This window comes from Harpia harpyja, chromosome 14, assembly GCF_026419915.1.
Source record: "Harpia harpyja isolate bHarHar1 chromosome 14, bHarHar1 primary haplotype, whole genome shotgun sequence".
In the NCBI taxonomy this organism is placed as follows: Eukaryota; Metazoa; Chordata; class Aves; order Accipitriformes; family Accipitridae; genus Harpia; species Harpia harpyja.
The window spans coordinates 30,474,438-30,495,282 of record NC_068953.1 but is presented as its reverse complement, the minus strand read 5'-3'; the positions used below and the strand labels follow the sequence as shown (position 1 = coordinate 30,495,282).

Genomic DNA, 20,845 nt, shown 5'->3' with positions numbered 1-20,845 from the left:
TTCAAAGGAGGGAGATTAAATAATCATTACGTATATACTGGGTTATATAAATTTATTTACAGTACATGCAGCAAGCATTTGTGCCACTAATAGCAACAAGCAATTACAGCTTTGTTGTTATTTTCCCAGTTAGAATATATGGCTTCTGGGCCATAGGAACATGAACATACAAATGGTATCATAAATACTATTTTACAAAAATGCTATTAAAGGTATTATTTGTGGTTAGAATTTGTTCTTATCTCAAATCTCAGCCGATTCAATCTTCCAAAACATTAGTCAGGTATAGAAGTGTTTTGGATTCAGAGTGTTAGGGAGGGACAAACACAGAAGCACCCAAGTGGTTCTTCTCCTGTGCAGTAGTGGTTGAAAATGGCTTTTTTGAAAGGTGGGTAAAGATGTTAATAGATAGTATATGTTAGATATTAAAAGTAAACAAAATTACATATTTAAATAAATTTGCAATGCAAAGCTTTGAATATTTATAACAAATACATTAATGGACCTTTAATGGAATTTTTCTGCAGCTGCTTGTAGATCACAGAATGAAGTTTTTTGAGAGAATATAGTAAAACCATGTCTGTCTTAGGAAGCTTTCTTTTAGCAAGCCTTTATGTTCCTCTTTTATTATTAATTAGTTCAGTCTCAATGTCTGTTAAGAGAAGGAAAACTGAATTCTTAACCTTTCTACTTCACAAGAATTTACAGAGGCAGTACATGTAGATGCTTTAAGAGGCAGGATTGTCTGAACGAAACACTTTCTAATGAGTGAATGATAAGGTGTGGGGAAGTGCTGTACAGTTTTTTTGCTGGTGATTTCTTGATCTCTATCTTTTCCTTTTAAAAAATGATTTTTTTAACTTCGGAGATCAAGCATTCCTTGCATGATATCCAGCAAAAAATATCACACTGAGAATTTTTATTTTGTTTTATTAATGTTCTCCAAGATTTACGCAAAATATATTTGGCATTTATATGATGGATTTTGGTACTCAAACTGATTTTTCAAAACAATAATTAATGCATTTTAAAGACTGTTCTGTGTTGGGTTTCAGTTTTTTCATCTCAGGCTAGCAATGATGAATCAAGTAGTGATGAAACTAGCAATCAGTCCAGTCCCACAGTACGAAAACGTCGGGCTAAGAAGAGGCTGATCTCCAGCTCTGAGACTGAGGGTGGGTCACCTGCTGAACCGGAGTCTGAACCTCCCAGGGAAGAGCAGCACAAACGCCAGTTCAGTAGTGGCCTTAACAGATGCATTGTACTAGCTTTGGTGATTGCAATCAGCATGGGCTTTGGACACTTCTATGGTGAGTTTATAGAAAACAAAATACATAGAATCAACATCTTACATAACAAATACCATTTTATGTGAGACTGATTTTTTTTTTTTTTTCCCTTGTTCTCTGCTAGCAATCTAAACCTAAAAATGAGAAAAAACAACTGCTAATGCATGGATAATATAGGGAGGCCCTTCAGTGGTGCAATTTAATATACACTACTTTAAAATTAAAGTAAATAAAAAGAAATTAATTTTTGGTTGCCCCTCCAGATAGAATTTCTTGTTGTTCTTATAATGCAGTGTGTACCCTTCTTTTTTCACATCTTTTCTTTTGAAATAAATTTGTGGTGGTGCTTACCATTTGTAACAGCATTCAGAGAGTTATTTCAGGCTTTTTTTCCGTATGTGCTCATCTGGTAAATGTAGGAGCAAGGCATACAGGAGTTCATAGTATCAATGTTTTTTTCTCTTTGGTAGAGAAAAATATGCTGTAGTTGTCCTTGCAATTCCAGAGTGGCTTAGGGAATCCAGGATAGCAGCGATTTTCCTGTGTTCAGTGTGTTGCCTAAAGTTAAGCATTACACAGTTTGTTACTACATTTAACAAAACAGTAGAACTGATTCCAGATCTAAATCTATGTAGTGCAATCCTGACCTTCTAAGATACATGTGTTATGATAAAAATGATAGAGGGCATTTGTTTTTAATAGTAATTTTTCCTGAGTGGTTTTAGTTTTTTATGAAAATATGCCTTCATAAGAAGACTTGTGATTCAATTTGACACTGGGAATATGATTCTAATTGAATTTGATTTTGACTAATTGTTAGGGGTTTAAATTTGACATTTATTTTGAGATTTATACTAATTTTCACTTGACCCTGGTTACTTTTTTTTTGTTCTTAGGTAAACCTGAAGGTAAGAGTCATGAGTGATGTATTGTGGATGCTATGCTTGCATTCAGATTTACTTTTAAAATTGTGTGTGTGTATGTGTACACACACATCCATATATGTATGCATACTTACATTTAAAAAAAAATGAAGTCTTAAGAATTACTAGTGTATATGGTATTATAGAAATGACTAATCCAGTTATGTAAAATACTTTTTATTTAGCAGCTGCAGGTAGTAGTAGCTGTTGTAAAAACTGATTGATGTATATTGGCATACTAGGAGCAGAGGAGCACAATGACTAGACCAAACTTTGATAGTGCTTTGTGGTGGTAACTTGAAGTTTCAGTTCTGTTAATCATTTTACAGTGTTTAAGTTTGGGTTAATGATAAATACTATTCTTTTAAAGAACTTTGTGATCTATGGATGAGAAATACATTTTGGAAATGTACTCAGGGTCATATCTTTATTAAGGGATTCACTTTGACTTGTTCATTCATTGAGGCTGTACTTAAAAATGCTCATCGCTGATGGCAGTGATGACAGCACTCTCAGCAGAAAGAAGGCAACTCTATGTGGCTTTAGTTTTTGTTTCTTCAAGTGAAAGTTCTTCATGGTTATGTGATAACTAGAAAGGAAATCAAACTGCTTTCCATCTTCCTGTTTTTTGTTTGTTTGGTTTTTTTAAACACCAACTTGCAAAGAGAAATCCATCTCCCTAGAGGACTACTTTGCATTTTTGTAATTCAGCTTGGAATGAATGTTTTCCACAGCAGTTTTTTAATGCTAGGCTAATTGCTAATTGTTGTGTAAGAGGATTGGAAAGGGTTACTTTTTCTGAAATTATTTTTCTTTTCTTTTCTTTCTTTTTTCTTTTTTTTTTGGGGGGGGGATTAGTATCAGGGAAGTGTTTTCTCTTTAGCTAGAGCTCCAGGACCCCTTTAAGACTTCTAAAGATGTAGAAAGCAACTATGATTAAGTTTTAATCAATAACTGTATCCTAATCAGCATTAAACTGAGTTACTAGCTTTATGATGCTCTAGGAACGAGATGTGAAGGAGGGCAAGCTTTCCAGGAAAAGAGGTAACTGGAAAAGCTAAAGTTAGGAAGCCCTTGCCAGAAGAATGTCTCCTTATGGACTTTCAGATACTTAATTTTTTTCTTTAACCAGAATCTGCAGAAGGGAATATTACTGTAATGCTAGGGATTTGGATAGATTACTTAAAGAATCTGAAGCATAAGGTGACTTAGAGTACCAGCTGGAAACGCAAACCAATTACTGAGGAGTGGTACCTTGTTACGTGCATTTTCAGTGTCTTTGATACCCTTTCTGTGTTGCTAAATGTAATTTTTGCTTACTGTATCTACATTACAATTCGATAAGTACAGAAACAGCATTTTAAATGTTTTTCTGTAATTCAGGTTCCTCTTAACATGAACCATTTACACTAAATGATGATTTCAGATGCAGTCTTTAGATTCTTAGGATCAATGGACTTCTTCAAAAGTATCTATAAAACATAAATATGAAAAACAAATTTACTGTCAGTATACTTAAATTCACTTATGCAAGGATCTGTGCTTCCAATAAATGTTTACTAGGACTCTGCAAATTTAAAATCATTGCTGTAAAAACATTGCTTTCCCTTAGCTGAATTGAACTATTGAGGTTCAACTTGGTTTAATAGAGCACTGTTTTTAAGTTCATACTTGACATTACATTAAATAGAAATTAAGAGAGTGCAAAAAATTCCTCAGTGTAATAGCATTTATAGAATTTCTTCTGTTTAATAATACATCCTCCTGCTTTTAAATACAGAAATAGAACTCTGCATATGCTGTGTTGGTTTTGAAAAAAATGCCTAAAACATGCTATTGCCATCTGCTGTAGAGTCAATTAAAGAGACTCTTAAAAGCAAAGAAATAAAACCTACATCAGTGTTAGGATTTACAGAACATGTGTATAGGTAGGGAGGTACCAGTAAAGAGGTTTTATTTGATGGAAAAAATTGGTGGCTAGTACAATGAAGATATTTTTTCAGAAAAATCATGTCTCAGCCTTTATCTGACAATTGAAAGATAGGATATTTGCTTACTCTTTAGCTTTCACTCATGGATAAGAATGACAAGATAGGGCCTGCAAATACTTGCTGCTTGTGAGCAGTGTGTAGTAACTGTGTTTCTGCATGACAGTTTAAATACTGTGCTAATATCCTCTTATTGATGTAACTTTATTTAGCAGTAAAAGTTGTAGTTCTGAAATGGATAATGCATGGACTAATGGTCTCCCTTTTATCCTGGTTGGCTTGCATGTTACTAAAAAAATGACAAAGTCGTCACATATATCCTTTCCTGCATAACTTTTGTTGTTTTGTATCTAACTTATTTCTACGTAGTGTTCCAAAATTCCTTCATTTGTTATCAAATAAAAGACAGTGTAATAGCGAATTTTGGGGTCCATCTGAGAAATTGTTTATTGTTGGAAGAAACAGAATCAGTATGTACCAATCTGGTGTTACAATCTTTATTTTGTTACAGCTAAACAGTTACTAGTAAGTACTGGGCAGAAATTGGAAGGTAAGAATGCTGTTGAATTTGCAGAGAAAATGAAGATGATGCTTAGGTTTGTCTGTTCTTCTAACTATTTAATGTAAGTCAGACTATCAAAACAAAGTTTTGGTTTTTTTAATCTTCGTAGGTACAATACAGATCCAGAAACGTCAGCAGCTGGTGACAAAGACACGTGAATTAAAAGATATGAAAGATGACCTTTACCAGTGCCAACAAGAGCAAGGAGATAAATTGCATCATAAAGTGGGGGTAGGTATGAGTTTAGCTGGAAGTCATTGGGTTATTCTGTCATTATATGTGTAGTTTACACAAAGTGAAATTAATTTATCACACAAATCCATTACATTTTTTTTCTTTAGTAAGTTCTTTGAGAACATCATTTTTCTTTCCCCTGAATTCTTGACAAAGATTTTGTATTTTGATGAAATTTGTTATTGGAATGTATTTAAACATACTGGTTTTTAGGTATGTTGTCTAGGAGTTACCTGGACACAGACTGTCTCTTTCCCTATGACATAATGCCAGGTTGTCATTAATCGTAGAATGGTTTGGGTTAGAAGGGACCTTAAAGATCACCCAGTTCCAACCCCCCTGCCACGGGCAGGGACACCTTCCACTAGACCAGGTTGCTTAAAGCCCCATCCAGCCTGGCCTTGAACACTTCCAGGGATGGGGCATCCACAGCTTCTCTGGGCAACCTGTTCCAGTGTCTCACTGCCCTCACAGTAAAGAATTTTTTTCCTAATACCTAATCTAAATCTACCCTTTTCCAATGTAAAACCATTACCCCTTGTCCTATCACTACACTCCCAGTTAGAGTCCCTCCCCATCTTTCCTGTAGGCCTCCTTTAAGTACTGGAAGGCTGCTATAAGGTCTCCCTGGAGCCTTGTCTTTTCCAGACTGACCAACCCCAACTCTCTCAGCCTATCCTCATGGGGGAGGTGCTCCAGCCCTCTGATCATCTTCATGGTCCTCCTCTGGACTTGCTCCAACAGGTCCATATCTTTCTTATGGGGGCCCCAGAGTTGAACACAAGTAATGAAGACAGCTGAAGTAGAACATGCTGGTAAAAACCTATTATAGGTTGAACCTACAGGTTTTGTGCATTTGTTTTCTAAATTGTAAGTTGTTATTAATTTTTTAAATACTTAACCTGTACTTCTAGTTTTTTACTGTTAGATCATTCAGAGAGAAGATTAGGGAGTGCTTTGTGTGTGTGTATCTTTTTTTTTTTTTTTTATGTTACCGATAACAGCATTTATACATAATTCAATACCTTTAGTTCTAGAGTTTGTCAAGGATGCCAAGAGACTGGGGAGATCCTTTTGTGTTAGGATATAGTTACATGAACACATGGTTTCAGCAACAAATTTGGTTCAGAATCAGTTCCTGAATTTGTCCCAACTGTTGAATGTCCCTGCTTCTGCTAATGTATTTGGTTTTGTAATCTGTAAACCCAGTTTGCTGAACATAAATCAACAGCAAACCCAGACATTTTCATTTCCTTTTAAGATGTTAGAATTCATGTACCCAGTTTACTATCCTTCAGCTAGTTAAACCAATACAAGCAAGGGGTGATGGCCTCTGGTTGGAAGGGGGAGCCTCTCACATGGTCTTTGCCAAGAAAGTGTTTGTGTGTGTATCTGAGATAAACAAACTAGCTCTATTTTTGCATCTTGCTGCAACATGTGTCACTGCATCCAAAATGACAAGTAAACTGTGCCTGGGCTACCTTGGTCTTTCATCTTTCTAGCTGAAATTGTAACAATTCTAATTGTTGTATTTTTGCTTGTTTTCTTTTTGTTTGTATTAGTCACTCAAGGGAGATCTTGCCACATGTTTGACCTCTACTGAGATGGAGAAGAAATCCTTTGAATCTCAAAAAAAAAGTCTTGCCGCAGAAAATCAGCACTTAAGAGAATCTCTGGAGAAGGAAGAAAAAGCTTTGGCTTCACTTCAGGAAGAATTAAGGAAGCTAAGACAACAAATTAGAAATTTAGAAGATAAAGGTACTAGCACTGAGTCTATTGTAATGGAAAATCAGAAACTAAGGGAACATTTGGAAGAGGAAAAGCAAAGAAACCACAACTTTCTTAGGCAAAAGGAAACACTCTTTGCAGAGGCACAGATGTTAAGGAGAGAACTGGACAAAGAACGTCATGTTACAGAAGCTCTAAAAAAAGAACTGGAACAGTTAAGTTCTCGTCAAACACCTGACAATGCTAATGACGATGATACATTAAGAGAAAATCAAGAAATAGAAACTCTTCGAGGAAGACTAGTAGAACTAGAAAAAAAGCTAAACTTTGAGCAACAACGTTCTGACTTATGGGAGAAGCTGTATGTTGAAGCAAAAGACCAAACTGAAAAACAAGAAATGAATGAAAAGGGACAAAAGAAAGGTGCTAAAGGGCAAAGTAAGACTAAAAAGAAGTCAAAGGAATCATTTTTTGGTTCAGTTAAAGAAACTTTTGATGCAATGAAAAATTCCACGAAAGAGTTTGTAAGACACCACAAAGAAAAGATTAAGCAGGCTAAAGAAGCAGTGAAAGAAAACCTGAAAAAATTCTCTGATTCTGTAAAGTCTACATTCAGACACTTCAAAGATACCACAAAAAACATCTTTGATGAAAAGGAGAGGAAATCAAGTGATAAAAGACATGAGGCACACAAGAAAGCTCGAACTTTTTACCGAGAACATAACTCTTACGAGAATCTGAAGCACAGGCATTACAAGGGACCTAACGTGCCAAAAGAATTCAAAGATGGAAGAAAACATCAGTTTACAACATTTGAAAAAGATACAGATTCACAGAAATTTCTCAATGATCCTTTGTGTAACAGAAGGCATCAGTTTGTCCTAAAGGGCTGCTCTGGTATTTTTGAATGTGCTCATCAAGAATTCATTAGTCTCTTTAACAGAGTATCGGATCCTATCAGGGTGGATGAATTTAATCGGCTAATGAAAAAGTATTTGCAACAAGTTGCACATAACTTTCATCACTGGAGAGAACTAGAAAATTTCATCAATAAGTTTTTTCGTAATGGTGTATTTATACACGACCAGATGCTGTTCACTGATTTTGTTAATGATGTCAAGGATTACCTGGAAGATATGAAGGAATACCAAAATAATAATGAAAAGGTTTTTGATGATTTGGACAAATATATCTACAGATACTACTTTCATTATGATAATTCACCCCAGTATGGACCCAGGTTTGTTTCTGTGTTTCCTGAACTTGTTAACACAATGAAGTAGTCTTTGTAAGACAACTAGTGTCCTTGTTGTAATAGGTGGTCTTCTAGTGTGTATGCATATGTCCATATATATACACACACTAGAAGACTTTCTGAAGGACTCAATGGAAATACTAGATTGTGTTATATAAAGTGGATCTGTAGTACCTTATATATAAATTTTGTGTGTGTGTGATGTTAGTTTGGGAGGCACTACAGATCCACTGTACATAGCACAATCCAGTATTTCTACAGAGTTCTTTAGAATACTGTGTAACTGCAAGTAGGATTACTTTAGACTGAACAGCTATGATTGCCTATCTGATGGAATGAATAAGTATCTCAGAAGAAGCATTAACTAGGACTTCCTTGTTATCCTTCCCTGAATGAGGGTTTTGGATATATTTGAGCAGTCTCAAAGTCCTGTTCTGGCAAGTATATTCCCTGCTGGCTTTTCAGGAATTTCACTACTCTTTTGTAGTTTAGTGTAATACTGAGTGAGTCTGTATGCCCAGAGCAGAGCTACTCAAATGGCAGGCTTTAGGTCAGATCCTGATGTTGACTAAATTTTGTTCAGACTTGCTTACAAAGGTCCTTGGCATGAATTGTGTCCCATGTTACTTTCCTGTATCTAAGGGTATTCCAGGGCTTCTACAGAGCAGTTGTGGTATGCTGCCTGGCTGGCCCAATGGAGCTAGATATGGTGGACTGTTTCTACTGTATAGAATTTGGTGAAAGAAAATTAAGCAAGCAGCCTTAATATATTGTGTGGAACTTGCTCTTTCTGGAACACTTACATATATATTTTATGTGGCTTTTAATATCATTGCTATTACAAAATTGGCTATATAGTCTCTTATGCTAATGTTTATCCTGATCAGGTAAGAAAAAAATGTGATGTATTAACTAATTTATAATACACAAGAAGTTGTCCTTGCAGCCATAACAACTTTTCCCTGTGCTGGTATTCAGTGCAAAGCATATTTAGTATTTAGATCAAGGTGCAGTTCTTCAGTCAGGTTTCTCTTTTGGACTTGTATTGTTTATTATTTCATGTGTTTTATTGCAGCAGGAAGTCTGAATACTTAACCACTTTGGGGTTACTAAATATCATGTGAGGTAGTACTTTCTCTTATTAAAAGTTGAACCATGAGGATGATACTTCTGTTATCAGCTACCAAGTAGCTTTTTTAATGGGTAGTTTTGGCAACCACGACATAAGTTTTATGTTTTTATTTATAGTTCAAGTACTTCTTACTAATTTATTATTAAAATGAACTTTAATTTTTAATTAATTTAAATGCTTAATTTTTGAGCACTTTAATTCAGTCTGCAGAAAAACAGGATTTCAAATTCATTTACTGATAGTATTATCTGAGGATGAAAATAGCCTTAGCTTAGCAGGTGGCTAGAGATGCTAGTCATATGATAACAGCATGTAGTATAATGGGACTGTTTGCATCAAAAACTGCAAGTGTTTTGTCAGTGCCCTCTCTCTCTCTGTATAAATGTACTTACTGTGCATTAAAACCTCTGAAGTGCCCATGTTTACACAAAGCATGATTTCCTAAGGGTCTGTAAAGTTTTCATTCTTTTTATAGAGCAGAATGTAATAGAATAACTGCAAAATAGATGGAGACCTCACTCAGGCATCACAGTAGGGATAATCAAACAGCTGTTTACCTGGCTTTATTCTAAGAAGAACTTCAGGCAACCAGCTGCAGAGCTTTCTTTTAAATATACCATGATTTAAATGAATGCCCCCCCCCCATCCCCTTTTGCTTACAAGAGAAAGGACTACTTAATGCTAATTTTGTTTTCGGTCAGCCTCAGCATGTTAAAAGCTGTTCTTGACAATGTAATTGTGTTTCAAAATGCTTTTAGAGAGATGCTTTCAAAAGAGTAGTAATAAGCTTTTGTTTACTCCTTGCAGTCGACCTAAAAGGCCTTCTTTTACACAAACTGAAAATTCCAGACATGAAAAACAAGCTCAGAAGTACCACCACCGTAATAAAAGAGAAGGTAAATGGCATAAACATGGTCGCACTAATGGAAGACACATGGCAAATCTTGAAATAGAATTGGGGCAATTACCCTTTGATCCAAAATATTGAGTAATGTATGGTAAAAATAAGATTAGAATTCACACCTCCGGAAACTAATTTTTTTCAACAAAGCAGCAAGATGCAAGTTTTTTCTCTAAATAACTTGATTTTTACACATTTTTTTGTTAAAAGGCAGAAGTCAAGCTTTCTAATTTGCATATTCTGTACTGTTGCTTTAACTGTTCTTTGGAAGTGGTGATAGTTTGGGTGCCAGCAGTATTGTTGCAGAAACTAGGCATGCAATGTATATGAAAAATATGCTTAACTGCATTCCATTAGTGTAGTTCAAGCTTGAGTCATGCACAATGTACCAATAATTAAATCCAATGTTTGATATACTAACTTAATCTCATCCTTCAAAAAATAGGTCTACATTATAGTAATGTATTTGTTAGTGTTTTTGTAATCTTACTCTTGCTTCTTGTCTTTGGGGGGGGGGGGTTCAAGAGCCTGTTGAATTGTGAAGAATTTGCTGTGCTGCACTCTAATCAGCTTGCTGATTTAAGCACTTGAAATGTCTTGCATATCTGCATATTGTAGAAGAAAAATAAAGAGACATTGTGGGTAAAAGTCTTTATTTATAAAACAAACTTGGTATAGCTGTACAGTTCTATAAAAATGGTCCAGTCTTGTCTAATTTCTTATTGTTTAAGTAGTCATATGGTAACTTTGGTCTTCCTGATGTTTTCTAGTGTTGTAAGGTAGGTCAACACCCCCACCCTGCCATACTGCTACTGAAGTTGCCTTCAGGAAGAGGTTTATGTGTTTCCAGAGAAACAATGGCTGCCTAATCAGAATTCCCCATTTGACTTACCCGGTTTCAGACTCACTACTCTCTCCTTTCTGCAGTACGAGATCTTCTAAGCATAGTACTGCTAAGCAAAACTGATCTCATTTAGCTCTTAAGTCTAGAAACTGATCTTCAGGTACGATTAATTTCAGGTTTTTTCCTGTAGACGTAGATATGGCTTCCAACTCGTCCTTGAGGTACATGAGTGTGAAAGACAGTAGCTGTTCTCTCATAGCCCCTTAAAGCTAGAAATGACGATATTTCCTGTAAATGAACATACATTAGTTTCCACAATCAGAAAGTGCAGTTGGGAGCATCAGAACAGTGTTGCAGGTCTTCTGAAAACTATCAATTCAATTATTCCCTGGAAGTTTTATCCTTTATTTTAGGAAAGACTGCTAGAAAAAGAGGTATCTACCCTGTTTGATCCTGTCCAGAGTAGATATTCACCAGACACCATTCAGTACATGAACTTCATAAGAGAATTCAGGGGAAAAGGTACTCTGACTGCAGGGATTTTTGCTTGTCACTGTTGCTTACTTTTAAGTGTATGGTTCTGGGAACAGACCTCACATCTATTTTAATATGGCTTGAGGAGAATTCCATAAAACACTACTTTATGGCCTGTAGAATTCGCACAGAGGAGAGGGCATACATGAATGTTAAGTACATATCACTAGAATGGTATCTATAGTACATCATGGACTAGGGGGGTCAATTTTAATTTAAGCTGTGTTTTAAAAAGTTGTGGAAAACAATTTTCAAAAACTCTCCCTTAATTTATTTTGTAACTTGTCCTCAAAACTAGTTTGTTTCATCTTGTTGTTACCATACCTGTTCTAGCACACTGAAGAAGATCAAGTGACTGGGTAATAACGTATCATTGTAAAACTCCTTATTAAGCCAGCCAAGTGGATTAGAGTAAAATACATCTGCTTCATCAATGTAGCTCTCATTTCCAGTTAGGTCTGGAGGACATTGAAGGAATCTCATTTTTAGAGGACAGTGAACATGACTAGGGAAAAAAACCAAAACAAACACTTCAGGATAAACTGATGACTGAAATGACTCACTTAAAGATACCTCAGTCAAAACTGAAATTGATTAATTAGGTTTTTTCCCCCAGAGTCATATTTTCTTCCCTTCTGTACTTCATATGAAAGCAAAAGTAGAACAAGTGGATTCAGCTCCAAACTTCTGTGACTATGTCGTTAGCAGTTCACAGAAAGCAGATTTATCTTAATAAAAATACCATCTCTATAACATCATTTTCTTAAAAAGGTACTTTTCCATATCTGCTTTAATGTTTTGCTTACTTGCCAGGATCTATTGCTAACTTTTTGGAATACTGACCTCAGTCATTGTACATTGTAATTACATTTCTTTAGCAGCAGAAGGTAAAATGAATACAGTTTGACTGTAACAATTAGTCTTTAGTTTTGCTACAAAAGTTGCCATAATGAAGCAGTAGGACTTACTTCCAGAAGTCATAAGCCTTACTGCATATCCTCATACAAAGTTATTTTACAAAAACTGAATAAAGCTTAGATGCTGAATTTTATTCTGTGGTAGAAGCATTTGGCTTATTTCCCCTATTCATTCTGTACTAACTGTATGAAAAATCAAAACTCTTCCTGTATATGTTTATCCATCTAAATTTATTAAGTTTGGGGGGGTGGAATCTTAATTTCTGCTTAAGTGTATGCATTTTAATATAGTACACTGTTAACTATTTTAATACCTGTAAAATGGAGTAGAGTGGCATGGCATCATGATGAAGACAAAAGCTTGTGACTGGTAAGAGCTATTGCAGAGTTGCTGTATGTGACTCATAACATCAAGAGAGCCTCGCTGGTGAATCAAGCCTGTATACAGAGCTGGGAGTAAGTTGGATAAAAGCAGGAAACTTGCTGCAGACTTCTTCCATGCTTTCAGGTGTTTCAAAGAATATCCTATAGAAACATTTGAGTAAGTTTTAGAGATAAGCAAATACTAACAATTCCACACAGTGCTTTTGAAAGTACCACAACTTCCTGGAAAACCCATTACTCATTTGATAACAGTACCTTGCTTTGAGGTATTTTAATACAGTGTTCCTTCAGTCTTTACTCTTTGAATGGAAATTCAAAGGTTAGACTTTGCACTTACTAACTTCTGGATTTAACAGTGTAAATGTTAAGCCCATACCTGTCTTGAAGTACAGAAGTACAATTGCAAAGCCAGTGCTTTGTCTCTTTAGAGCTTAATTTTAATTTCTTGTGGGGAAAAATAGTCCCTTCAGTAGTCTGGATGAATGATATGTAGTGACTTACTGATGTGTTCTGATTCATGCATGTCCAAGTAGAGCCAGAATAAATGGTAACTACATGTGCTTTGGTATGGCTGTGGTGGTCTTTTTCTCCCAACATGCTGAAAGCTACAGCATTCCCTTGTTACTCATTTTTGAGCTACTATCCTTGGAAAAGCTTACTCTCCCATCTTCTCCCATCTCCCATCCCTGCCCCTTTCCCCCTACTTTTCTTGAAGGACCTAATAGGAAGAGACATTTCTCCTGGTGGGAGATAGCTGTATAAACCTGTTTCTCACAACCACAACTTAGATGAACCTGGCACAGAAGACAGCTTCATGTTGTAACTAGTCTGGAAACCCTTATTAAGTCATCTGCTTCTCAGTACTAGGAGATAAAAATATTTTATGCAGCCTAGCTCTATGACCACCTTTACTGAATCACAAGAAACAAGTTAGAATAGGCCTGTTTCAGAACTCAGTAACAAGTAAGTTAAATTAGTCTTCAGTTGGTCTGTTCTGACAAATTGCAGATCTTTATCTCAGATGAAAACAAAGTCCGCTAATTAGGCTGTGGTTTAAACACAGTGGAAACATTCTATTATAGACATTTTTTTACTGCTTTTGTGAAACACTCTTAGCTTATCTTTAAGTATGCTTGGAAATTACTTTGAAATTCATGTGGGGTTTTTTTTCCTGCTTTTATTTAATAATGTTTTGAGCAATTTAAAAAGACCTCTTTGTAACCACTGAGTTATCAGAAATAACTTTTGTCATTTTTTTCTTTACTAAAGTATCCAAACAGATGATAATTAGTTCTTGATAAATTGTGTAGTTAACCTCATTCCCTTATAGACATGGAAGTTGGGAGGGAGGGATATTAACAAAAAATAGTGGTCTGATTGGAATTTTTCTGCATGTGAGGTAGAACTGGTTCATCTTAAATCTGCTATTGAACTAAGCCAAGACATATTACATATCTGATCTGAGAGCAAAATTACTGAAATAAGATTTACTTTTGTTTAGAGTAGCAAAACAGGTTAAAGAAAATTACAATTTTCATTTATTCATCTGTTTTGGACTTGTATTTAAACTAAAACTATACAGCTTCATGTTCCAGAAGTTTTAATTTTTCCTTTGCAACTTTTCAGCATACTAGACTTGACATCATGATTTTACTTTTCCTGGAGACTACTGTAGTTAATTCCTAGTTTTGTAAAATATAAACCACTTCCTTATTAGGCTCTCTTCTGTGTTTAAAAGAAAAAAACCACAAAACAGGAAAAAAAAGAGAAATTAATACTCTACAAGTACCAGTTACAGTATCAGAAAAGCAATATGCTTTCCAGTTTAAACTGTGGACATGTTCTCTTTAATTAATTTTTAAGTTAACCACGTTAGTTCAGGGACCTTATTCCTGTTTTAACAAACTCCCCTTACTATGGCTGAAGGAAAAAGCTATCACATTAACTGCTCTAAAAATTCTATGGGAAGTAGCCTCCAGCTGGTGGTTGGTCAAGAGCAGATATATCATCATCTGCTAACTCACCTGAATCTAGGAAAGGATAATTTTAGGTTTTGAATACTAATTTTTTTGTTGCATACTCAAAGGCATTTGTCAGGCATATTTGAGAGAACCAGATGGAAAAATACTACAAAGGAGCCAAGGAACAAAATTCACTGTAAGGGTGGCATTGCTAAGAAGCTATGAGTTACTGAGGCAATTTTCATATTTTTTGCAGGAAGCACTTTTATCCATGCTAAGGATTCTCCATCTGTGTTTCAGTCTCTTGCTGTTCCTCTTTTTTTTTTTTCCCCCTTTTTTTTTCCCTTCTTTTTTTCCTAGCTGTAAGAGAGGGTTAGGCTAGTTCTAAGACTCCTTTGTCAAATACCTACACTGACTATTAACAGTCTCTGTTAAGGTAAAAATTATATACAGGGAAGGTTGCAAGACATTTGAAACCAATGCTTACCACAAAAAACCATGCAAAATGGCAGTACTGGATAGATGAACCTGAATTCTTTATGGCTCAGCGTGCTGTAATAAAACAGATGTACTACTACAGCAAGAAAGTTAAATGCATCAGTTCTGTTGATAAAATGTGTTTTAGAGCATGGAGGACTGGAAGAAAAGTACTTGCATGTACTAAAAAGCTTTTGGCATTGAAGCAGTTTAGAGTAAAAATCCAAACTGTCACTTCTTAAGAACATAATGAGTACACTCAAATTAAGACTATTTGGTCAGTTTAAATCAAGCACTAATAAAAGTACCTGGCTACTACTCTAGCAATTAAGTGGTCTGATTCTATGACTGCTAGATATAACTTAGCTAGTACTTCACCAAGTTGCTTTCTGTAACAAAACACAATAAAAAGTATGGATGAGAAGCTAAGATTCAAGTACACATTTGTATCTAACAAAGTAACAATTCACCTCTGCTAATAAAACTTTACACAATTTCCCATGCCAACTTTTGAGGCTTTTTTGGGGATTACCACAAGACTTGTGTCATGGGAATCCAACAGGTTCTTAGAAGACTAAGGGAGATAAAAAAGGGCCTAAAACCAGTAGAGCTACATCCAGTTTTGAGTTGGACTGAAGGAAGAGGTGGCATTTGTGGCCTCAGTACTGTTTTGCTGTATTCTGTTGCTATTGTAGTCCAACACCATTTATTACTCTATTAATTTGCTGTATCTTTTCTTGTGTGAAGGTGTCTCATTTAATCTACAGTTAATTCTGATGCTTTAGAAACAGCTTACCTTTTCTTCTATTTCTCAACTTAAAATGAGACATACAGTCCTATGATAAATGTTAAGAACTGTGCATAGACTTGTGAATGGAGTAAGTTTTAGAGGCCCAAGAACTTCTGATCTTACTGGGGATGTATTAAAGAACTAAATGAAATGGTATTTTCATTAACAGGCATCCAGTATGTACAGTTTTGTAACTAGTTCTATTGTTGCTTAAACACCTGTTAGGTGATTTGAGTGTTGTTGTTTTTCATTTTCCATTGAATTTCATGCTGAATTACTTTAAGGGTCTGATCAATTCTAAAAATGTGTTTGGCAAAGATAGAAGAAGTAGCATTACATAAAATTCTAGAAACTGCTGTATAATTGACTGCATTTCTTGGAGCATTTTAATAGTTTAAAGTTTTCTATCACTTAACCTGAATACTATGCTTTTTTGTTCTAGAGAGGACATGAGCTTTGAAAAGAACACAACCAGTGAAAGATAGTTACACTTAGGAGAAATTACCTGTATACCAACACTGTCCAAATCACTGCTGTTAGAAAGATGCGATATCTTTTTGTTGCCAGCACACAGCCATGAATAAAGAAAGGCAGATGGGTACCCAAGATGACTGGTAGTCCCTGAGTGAAGTACCAATGCCAAGGATGAGATCCGTAAAACGTTCCCAAATTCTGCAGCACGTTGAATTTCAAGAAGTTCAGCTGAACCAGTACCCACTGGGAGATTCGGGGGGTGGGCAGTGTTAAATACAAATCGAAAGTGAAAACCAACAGCTAAATTGAATTACACAGTCATCACTGGCCTTAAATGATACAGCATTTTCATTCATACTTCTGTTTTTTTCCTACTAAGACTCATCACAGACTTCCTATGTTTAGCAATTAACACAGCAGTATGTAAGTTTTGCAGTTTGTTGATAACGATTTATTGAGAGCTGAGCATGCTGACTTTTAAGTAACAGTCTGTCATTTAAAATAACTGAGAAGTCAGTGTTTAAGGGTTTATGGCTTAGGATGTATTTAGAGATCATAGGCCAGACACAGTCACAGAAATAACAGAGAAGTCTGAAACATCTGTCCATGTTAAAATGCTTAAACCCAACCTTTTTCTTATAAGTCAAAACAACTTACCTCACCAAAAAACACACGGTCAATTATTAAAGAGGTTCCTACTGTGACCAATCTGCAAAAATGGAAAGCGGGTTGCACTTGATATTGCCTGAGTTTCTTTTGTATCAGATTCTACTCTTCTCCAAATAGCTATCAAAACTCCCTGATTCCTAATCTTTTTTGAGATTATCCATACTCGTGGCTATTTTACAGCAGCCAGTTGCCATCACTTGGTATCCTTGGCACAATCCTAGATTAAGCTGGAATGCTGTTCATGTCTCACCCTCATGAAGTCTCTCCTAGTGCTTTTTTGTATCATATGCATTAATTTGAAGGAACCATGCCCCTCTTTAAACTTTCGCAAAAGAACTCCATTTTTTTCCTTGTTTTTTACGTGAAATCAGCTTTTCTGGGTTGTCTGCCTTTGTGGTGCTAAAATCAATCTTAATATTGTCGTGGTTTAACCCCAGCCGGCAACTAAACACCACGCAGCCGCTCACCCACTCCCCCCCACCCAGTGGGATGGGGGAGAAAATCGGGAAAAGCAGCAAAACCCGTGGGTTGAGATAAGAACGGTTTAATAGAACAGAAAAGAAGAAACTAATAATGATAACACTAATAAAATGACAACAGTAGTAATGAAAGGATTGGAATGTACAAATGATGCGCAGTGCAATTGCTCACCACCCGCCGACCGACACCCAGCCAGTCCCTGAGCGGCAATTCCCCGCCCCCACCTCCCAGTTCCTATACTCGATGGGACGTCACACGGTATGGAATACCCCATTGGCCACTTTGGGTCAGGTGCCCTGGCTGTGTCCTGTGCCAACTTCTTGTGCCCCTCCAGCTTTCTCGCTGGCTGGGCATGAGAAGCTGAAAAATCCTTGACTTTAGACTAAACACTACTGAGCAACAACTGAAAACATCAGTGTTATCAACATTCTTCTCATACTGAACTCAAAACATAGCACTGTACCAGCTACTAGGAAGACAGTTAACTCTACCCCAGCTGAAACCAGGACAGTATCCACCCCAACCCCAGCTGTGCAGAGTCACATTTTAAATTCAGAAAGAACTTACCCAACTGGAATGCAGTTGTGTAGGATAAGGTCTGCTTTCCTCTGTTCTTGCAAAAAATGACTGAAGACCAAAGGTATCCATGGGATGACAGCAGTGGGACGAATAACAATTGCAAGTGCTATCAAAGCTAAATATTTGCAACTAGAATGAGGGAGCATAAGAAAAACAGAAGTTTATCAAAAGGTTTGGTCAATTCTTTTGCAGACAGTGACATTTCAACAATATAAATACTGTTATGTCTCTGACAAAGTTTTTCATACTGCAGGTAACTTTGATTCTCTCAGTGCAGATACTCTGTTTTGCTTGGAAGGCTGCCAACTATATAATTGCTTTATTAGCAATGGAGTTGCTAACTAGAAGCACATGCTTGCTGTAAAATAGATAGCTGGTAAAGAAAGGTCATGACCACAAATTCACCTATATCTGAATCCAAACAAGCTTTTGTTATCTTTTCCCAAGTTACCACAAATTCCAGTCCTTTAAAGTTTAAACTAAAGTTTCCCATAAAGCGATACTTTGCATAAGGGAGCTGGAGAATAGTAATTTTACATACCAGCTATATCATGGCTTCAAAAAATTTTTTAGAGGAAATACCACAACTGCTGTTCCTTCCATGATCTAGAGCTCTTGGTACATGAATGAGGTGGGTTTGGTTGCCTTACATTTTAAGATAAAAGTTAGCATTTTAAACAGTATCAGTAGATTGGTGTTAATCCCAAGCCAAAAATTATCACTACTGTTAGTAGGAAGTTTCTCACCTGCTCCCCATCTTGGAACCTTTTATCGGATAGTAGGAAAGAGCAAAAATGGTAAGAAGAGTCTCCATGGTGTTTGTTAGAGTTCTGGTACAGGAATACCATGTAAACCAGGAACACAGCTGGCAGAAGTACTGAAAATAATTACGAACGACAGGATGCACAGGGAGAAATGTTAAAACAAATTCTGTAGTTTTAAATAAAGGTGATAATTCTTCAAGGTGTGACATCATTTTGCTGTAAACACACTACAACAAACAGTGTTTATTAACATGCATAAATTTTTTTAAAGGCTGAGACTCACCACACACTTTGCTGTTTCTGCATTTTCAAGGTGTTGCACTAATGAGTAAAGCTTCACATCAGCAAAAGCTGCCAGCACTGCCTGTGCAAGTCTAGGGACCCATATCTATATAAGCAGAGAGAAAATTTTACTTGCAACAAATCTGTTAAATTCCAAGTTTGAAGAGAGGACTACTGAATTAGTGAACAATTGTTCAGACCTGAAAATAGTGAATTAGTGAATATTCTCTATAGCTGTTTATGATTTTTAGAAACAGTGTTTTATTATGACTAGTATTTTTGCCAAAACAAAGAAAGTCTAAAGTTCAACTGGCTGCGTTCAGAAATTGAAAGTAGAATTCTTTGCCATTCATGTCCAACAGAAGTCAAAAGGGGCTGCTGTTGCTGAGTTTAGTACAAATATACATTATTAAACACTTTGGAAAGCTGAACCAGTGAGCAATTACGATGTAGTGGCAAATGACGTCAGTATGAAACTCAAGAAGATTGATGGAGGCCAAGAATAATCCTCTGCAGTCACAGGCATCGGTACTGTGACTGGAGGTCTACGACTGAGCTCTGCACCCATGCGAAACACTTCGGTGAGGTCTCTGTGCTAATACATCTCTAATTGCCAGATTCAAGGCTTTGTATTTTACCTGGACAACAATAAAAATACCATGAATTTAAATACAGTGCTTTTAAATTGGATTTTAATAGCGGATGTGCTTTTTTTATTATACTCACCAGCAGGTGAACATCATCCTTAGCCAGCAGCTGTAAAGCCTTGTAGATGCTCGCAAAGATCAGTGGGTACGAATAGCCCCTTAAGCCATTTGCCCATTCCCAAGTCAGGTAGCCATAATTATTAGTATTAAGGATGGATCATAAACAGCTCAAACAAAAGGTTTCCTTCGAGCTGTGTTATTCTCAGACTTGCCCGGGTCGAGACATTTCCCCTCCTGGCCGAAAGCAGTGGGGTTTTCGTTACTGGTCAAGCTAACGCTTTACTGCCCTGGAAATCTCTACCCCAGCGCTCCTCCCGCTCCGGGCGCCGCGGCCGCGACCCTCCGGTCACGCAGGGGCGGTGATGTCGTCCCCCCCCCGCGCCCCGGCCCGCAGGAAGCGATGGCGGTAGCGACGGGGGGCCGCCAAGGATATTTGAAGACCATGCGATGCGCCACCTCCAGCGACTGCCAGTACTCGTCCGGGACGAAGCTGGTCTGGACGAGGAAGCAGTTGAGCGTCCGCAGCGCCACCGTGAGCGCCAGCAGCGGCGCTGGCCCGCCAGCAGCGCCTGCGGAGGGGAAGGCTGGCTGTCAAGGGTCCCTCCCAGGGCCGCCGCCGCCCTCCCCGCCCCGCCCCGCTTACCGGCGCCTCGCTGCCCGGCGGCTCCGCCGGGGGCGCCGTACAGCACCGACCGGCGCTTGCGGAGCCGCACCGCCTCCGGCCTCCGCGCCCGGGCCCGCGCCAGCAGCCCGCCGGCCGCCTCCATCCGCGGGGGCGCGCCTCCGGCGGCGGCGCACGCGCGACCTGACGACGGCGGCGGAGCACGGCCGGCGCTTCCTTCCGGTCGCTCTAGCGAAGGGGGGAGGCCTCCGCTCTGTGGTCTCCCGTTCTTTCAGGTGAGGAGCGCCGGGCCTGGCAGGGCGCTGCTCGGGGCCGCGGGGCGACGCGCTCCCGGGGCGGGGAGCACCGG

The 20,845-nt window shown here is 37.6% G+C and overlaps 3 protein-coding genes across 12 annotated transcripts in view; 2 read left to right on the top strand and 1 right to left on the bottom strand.

Annotated features, from left to right (window-relative positions):
- The window catches only part of CCPG1 (cell cycle progression 1), a 32,598-nt gene extending 16,127 nt beyond the window's left edge, over positions 1-16,471 (top strand). For 6 of the 10 annotated variants that reach the window (XM_052807066.1, XM_052807067.1, XM_052807063.1 and 3 more), the window contains 5 exons: positions 1,056-1,310; positions 2,186-2,197; positions 4,872-4,993; positions 6,559-7,964; positions 9,919-13,251. In XM_052807066.1, coding sequence (XP_052663026.1) covers positions 1,056-1,310; positions 2,186-2,197; positions 4,872-4,993; positions 6,559-7,964; positions 9,919-10,099 — 1,976 coding nt within the window. In that variant the 3' untranslated portion in view covers positions 10,100-13,251. Of the gene's footprint in view, positions 1-1,055; positions 1,311-2,185; positions 2,198-4,871; positions 4,994-6,558; positions 7,965-9,918; positions 13,252-16,361 lie in introns of those variants that run through there. The other 4 variants (XM_052807062.1, XM_052807070.1, XM_052807065.1 and 1 more) reach the window with 3 other exon arrangements.
- PIGB (phosphatidylinositol glycan anchor biosynthesis class B) lies at positions 10,649-20,765 on the bottom strand. Its single transcript, XM_052807073.1, has 12 exons — positions 20,518-20,765; positions 20,310-20,443; positions 19,894-20,013; positions 19,169-19,273; positions 18,868-18,998; positions 18,110-18,250; positions 17,051-17,102; positions 16,425-16,636; positions 15,140-15,204; positions 12,622-12,832; positions 11,715-11,895; positions 10,649-11,144 (listed from the first exon to the last, which is right to left on the bottom strand). The coding sequence occupies exons 1-12, from the start codon at positions 20,639-20,641 to the stop codon at positions 11,013-11,015; spliced, it is 1,608 nt and encodes a 535-aa protein (XP_052663033.1). The 5' UTR covers positions 20,642-20,765; the 3' UTR covers positions 10,649-11,012.
- The window catches only part of RAB27A (RAB27A, member RAS oncogene family), a 36,237-nt gene continuing 36,142 nt past the window's right edge, over positions 20,751-20,845 (top strand). The window contains exon 1 of the mRNA XM_052807087.1: positions 20,751-20,771. The gene's annotated coding sequence lies outside the window, so the exon portion shown is untranslated. The remainder of the gene's footprint in view (positions 20,772-20,845) is intronic.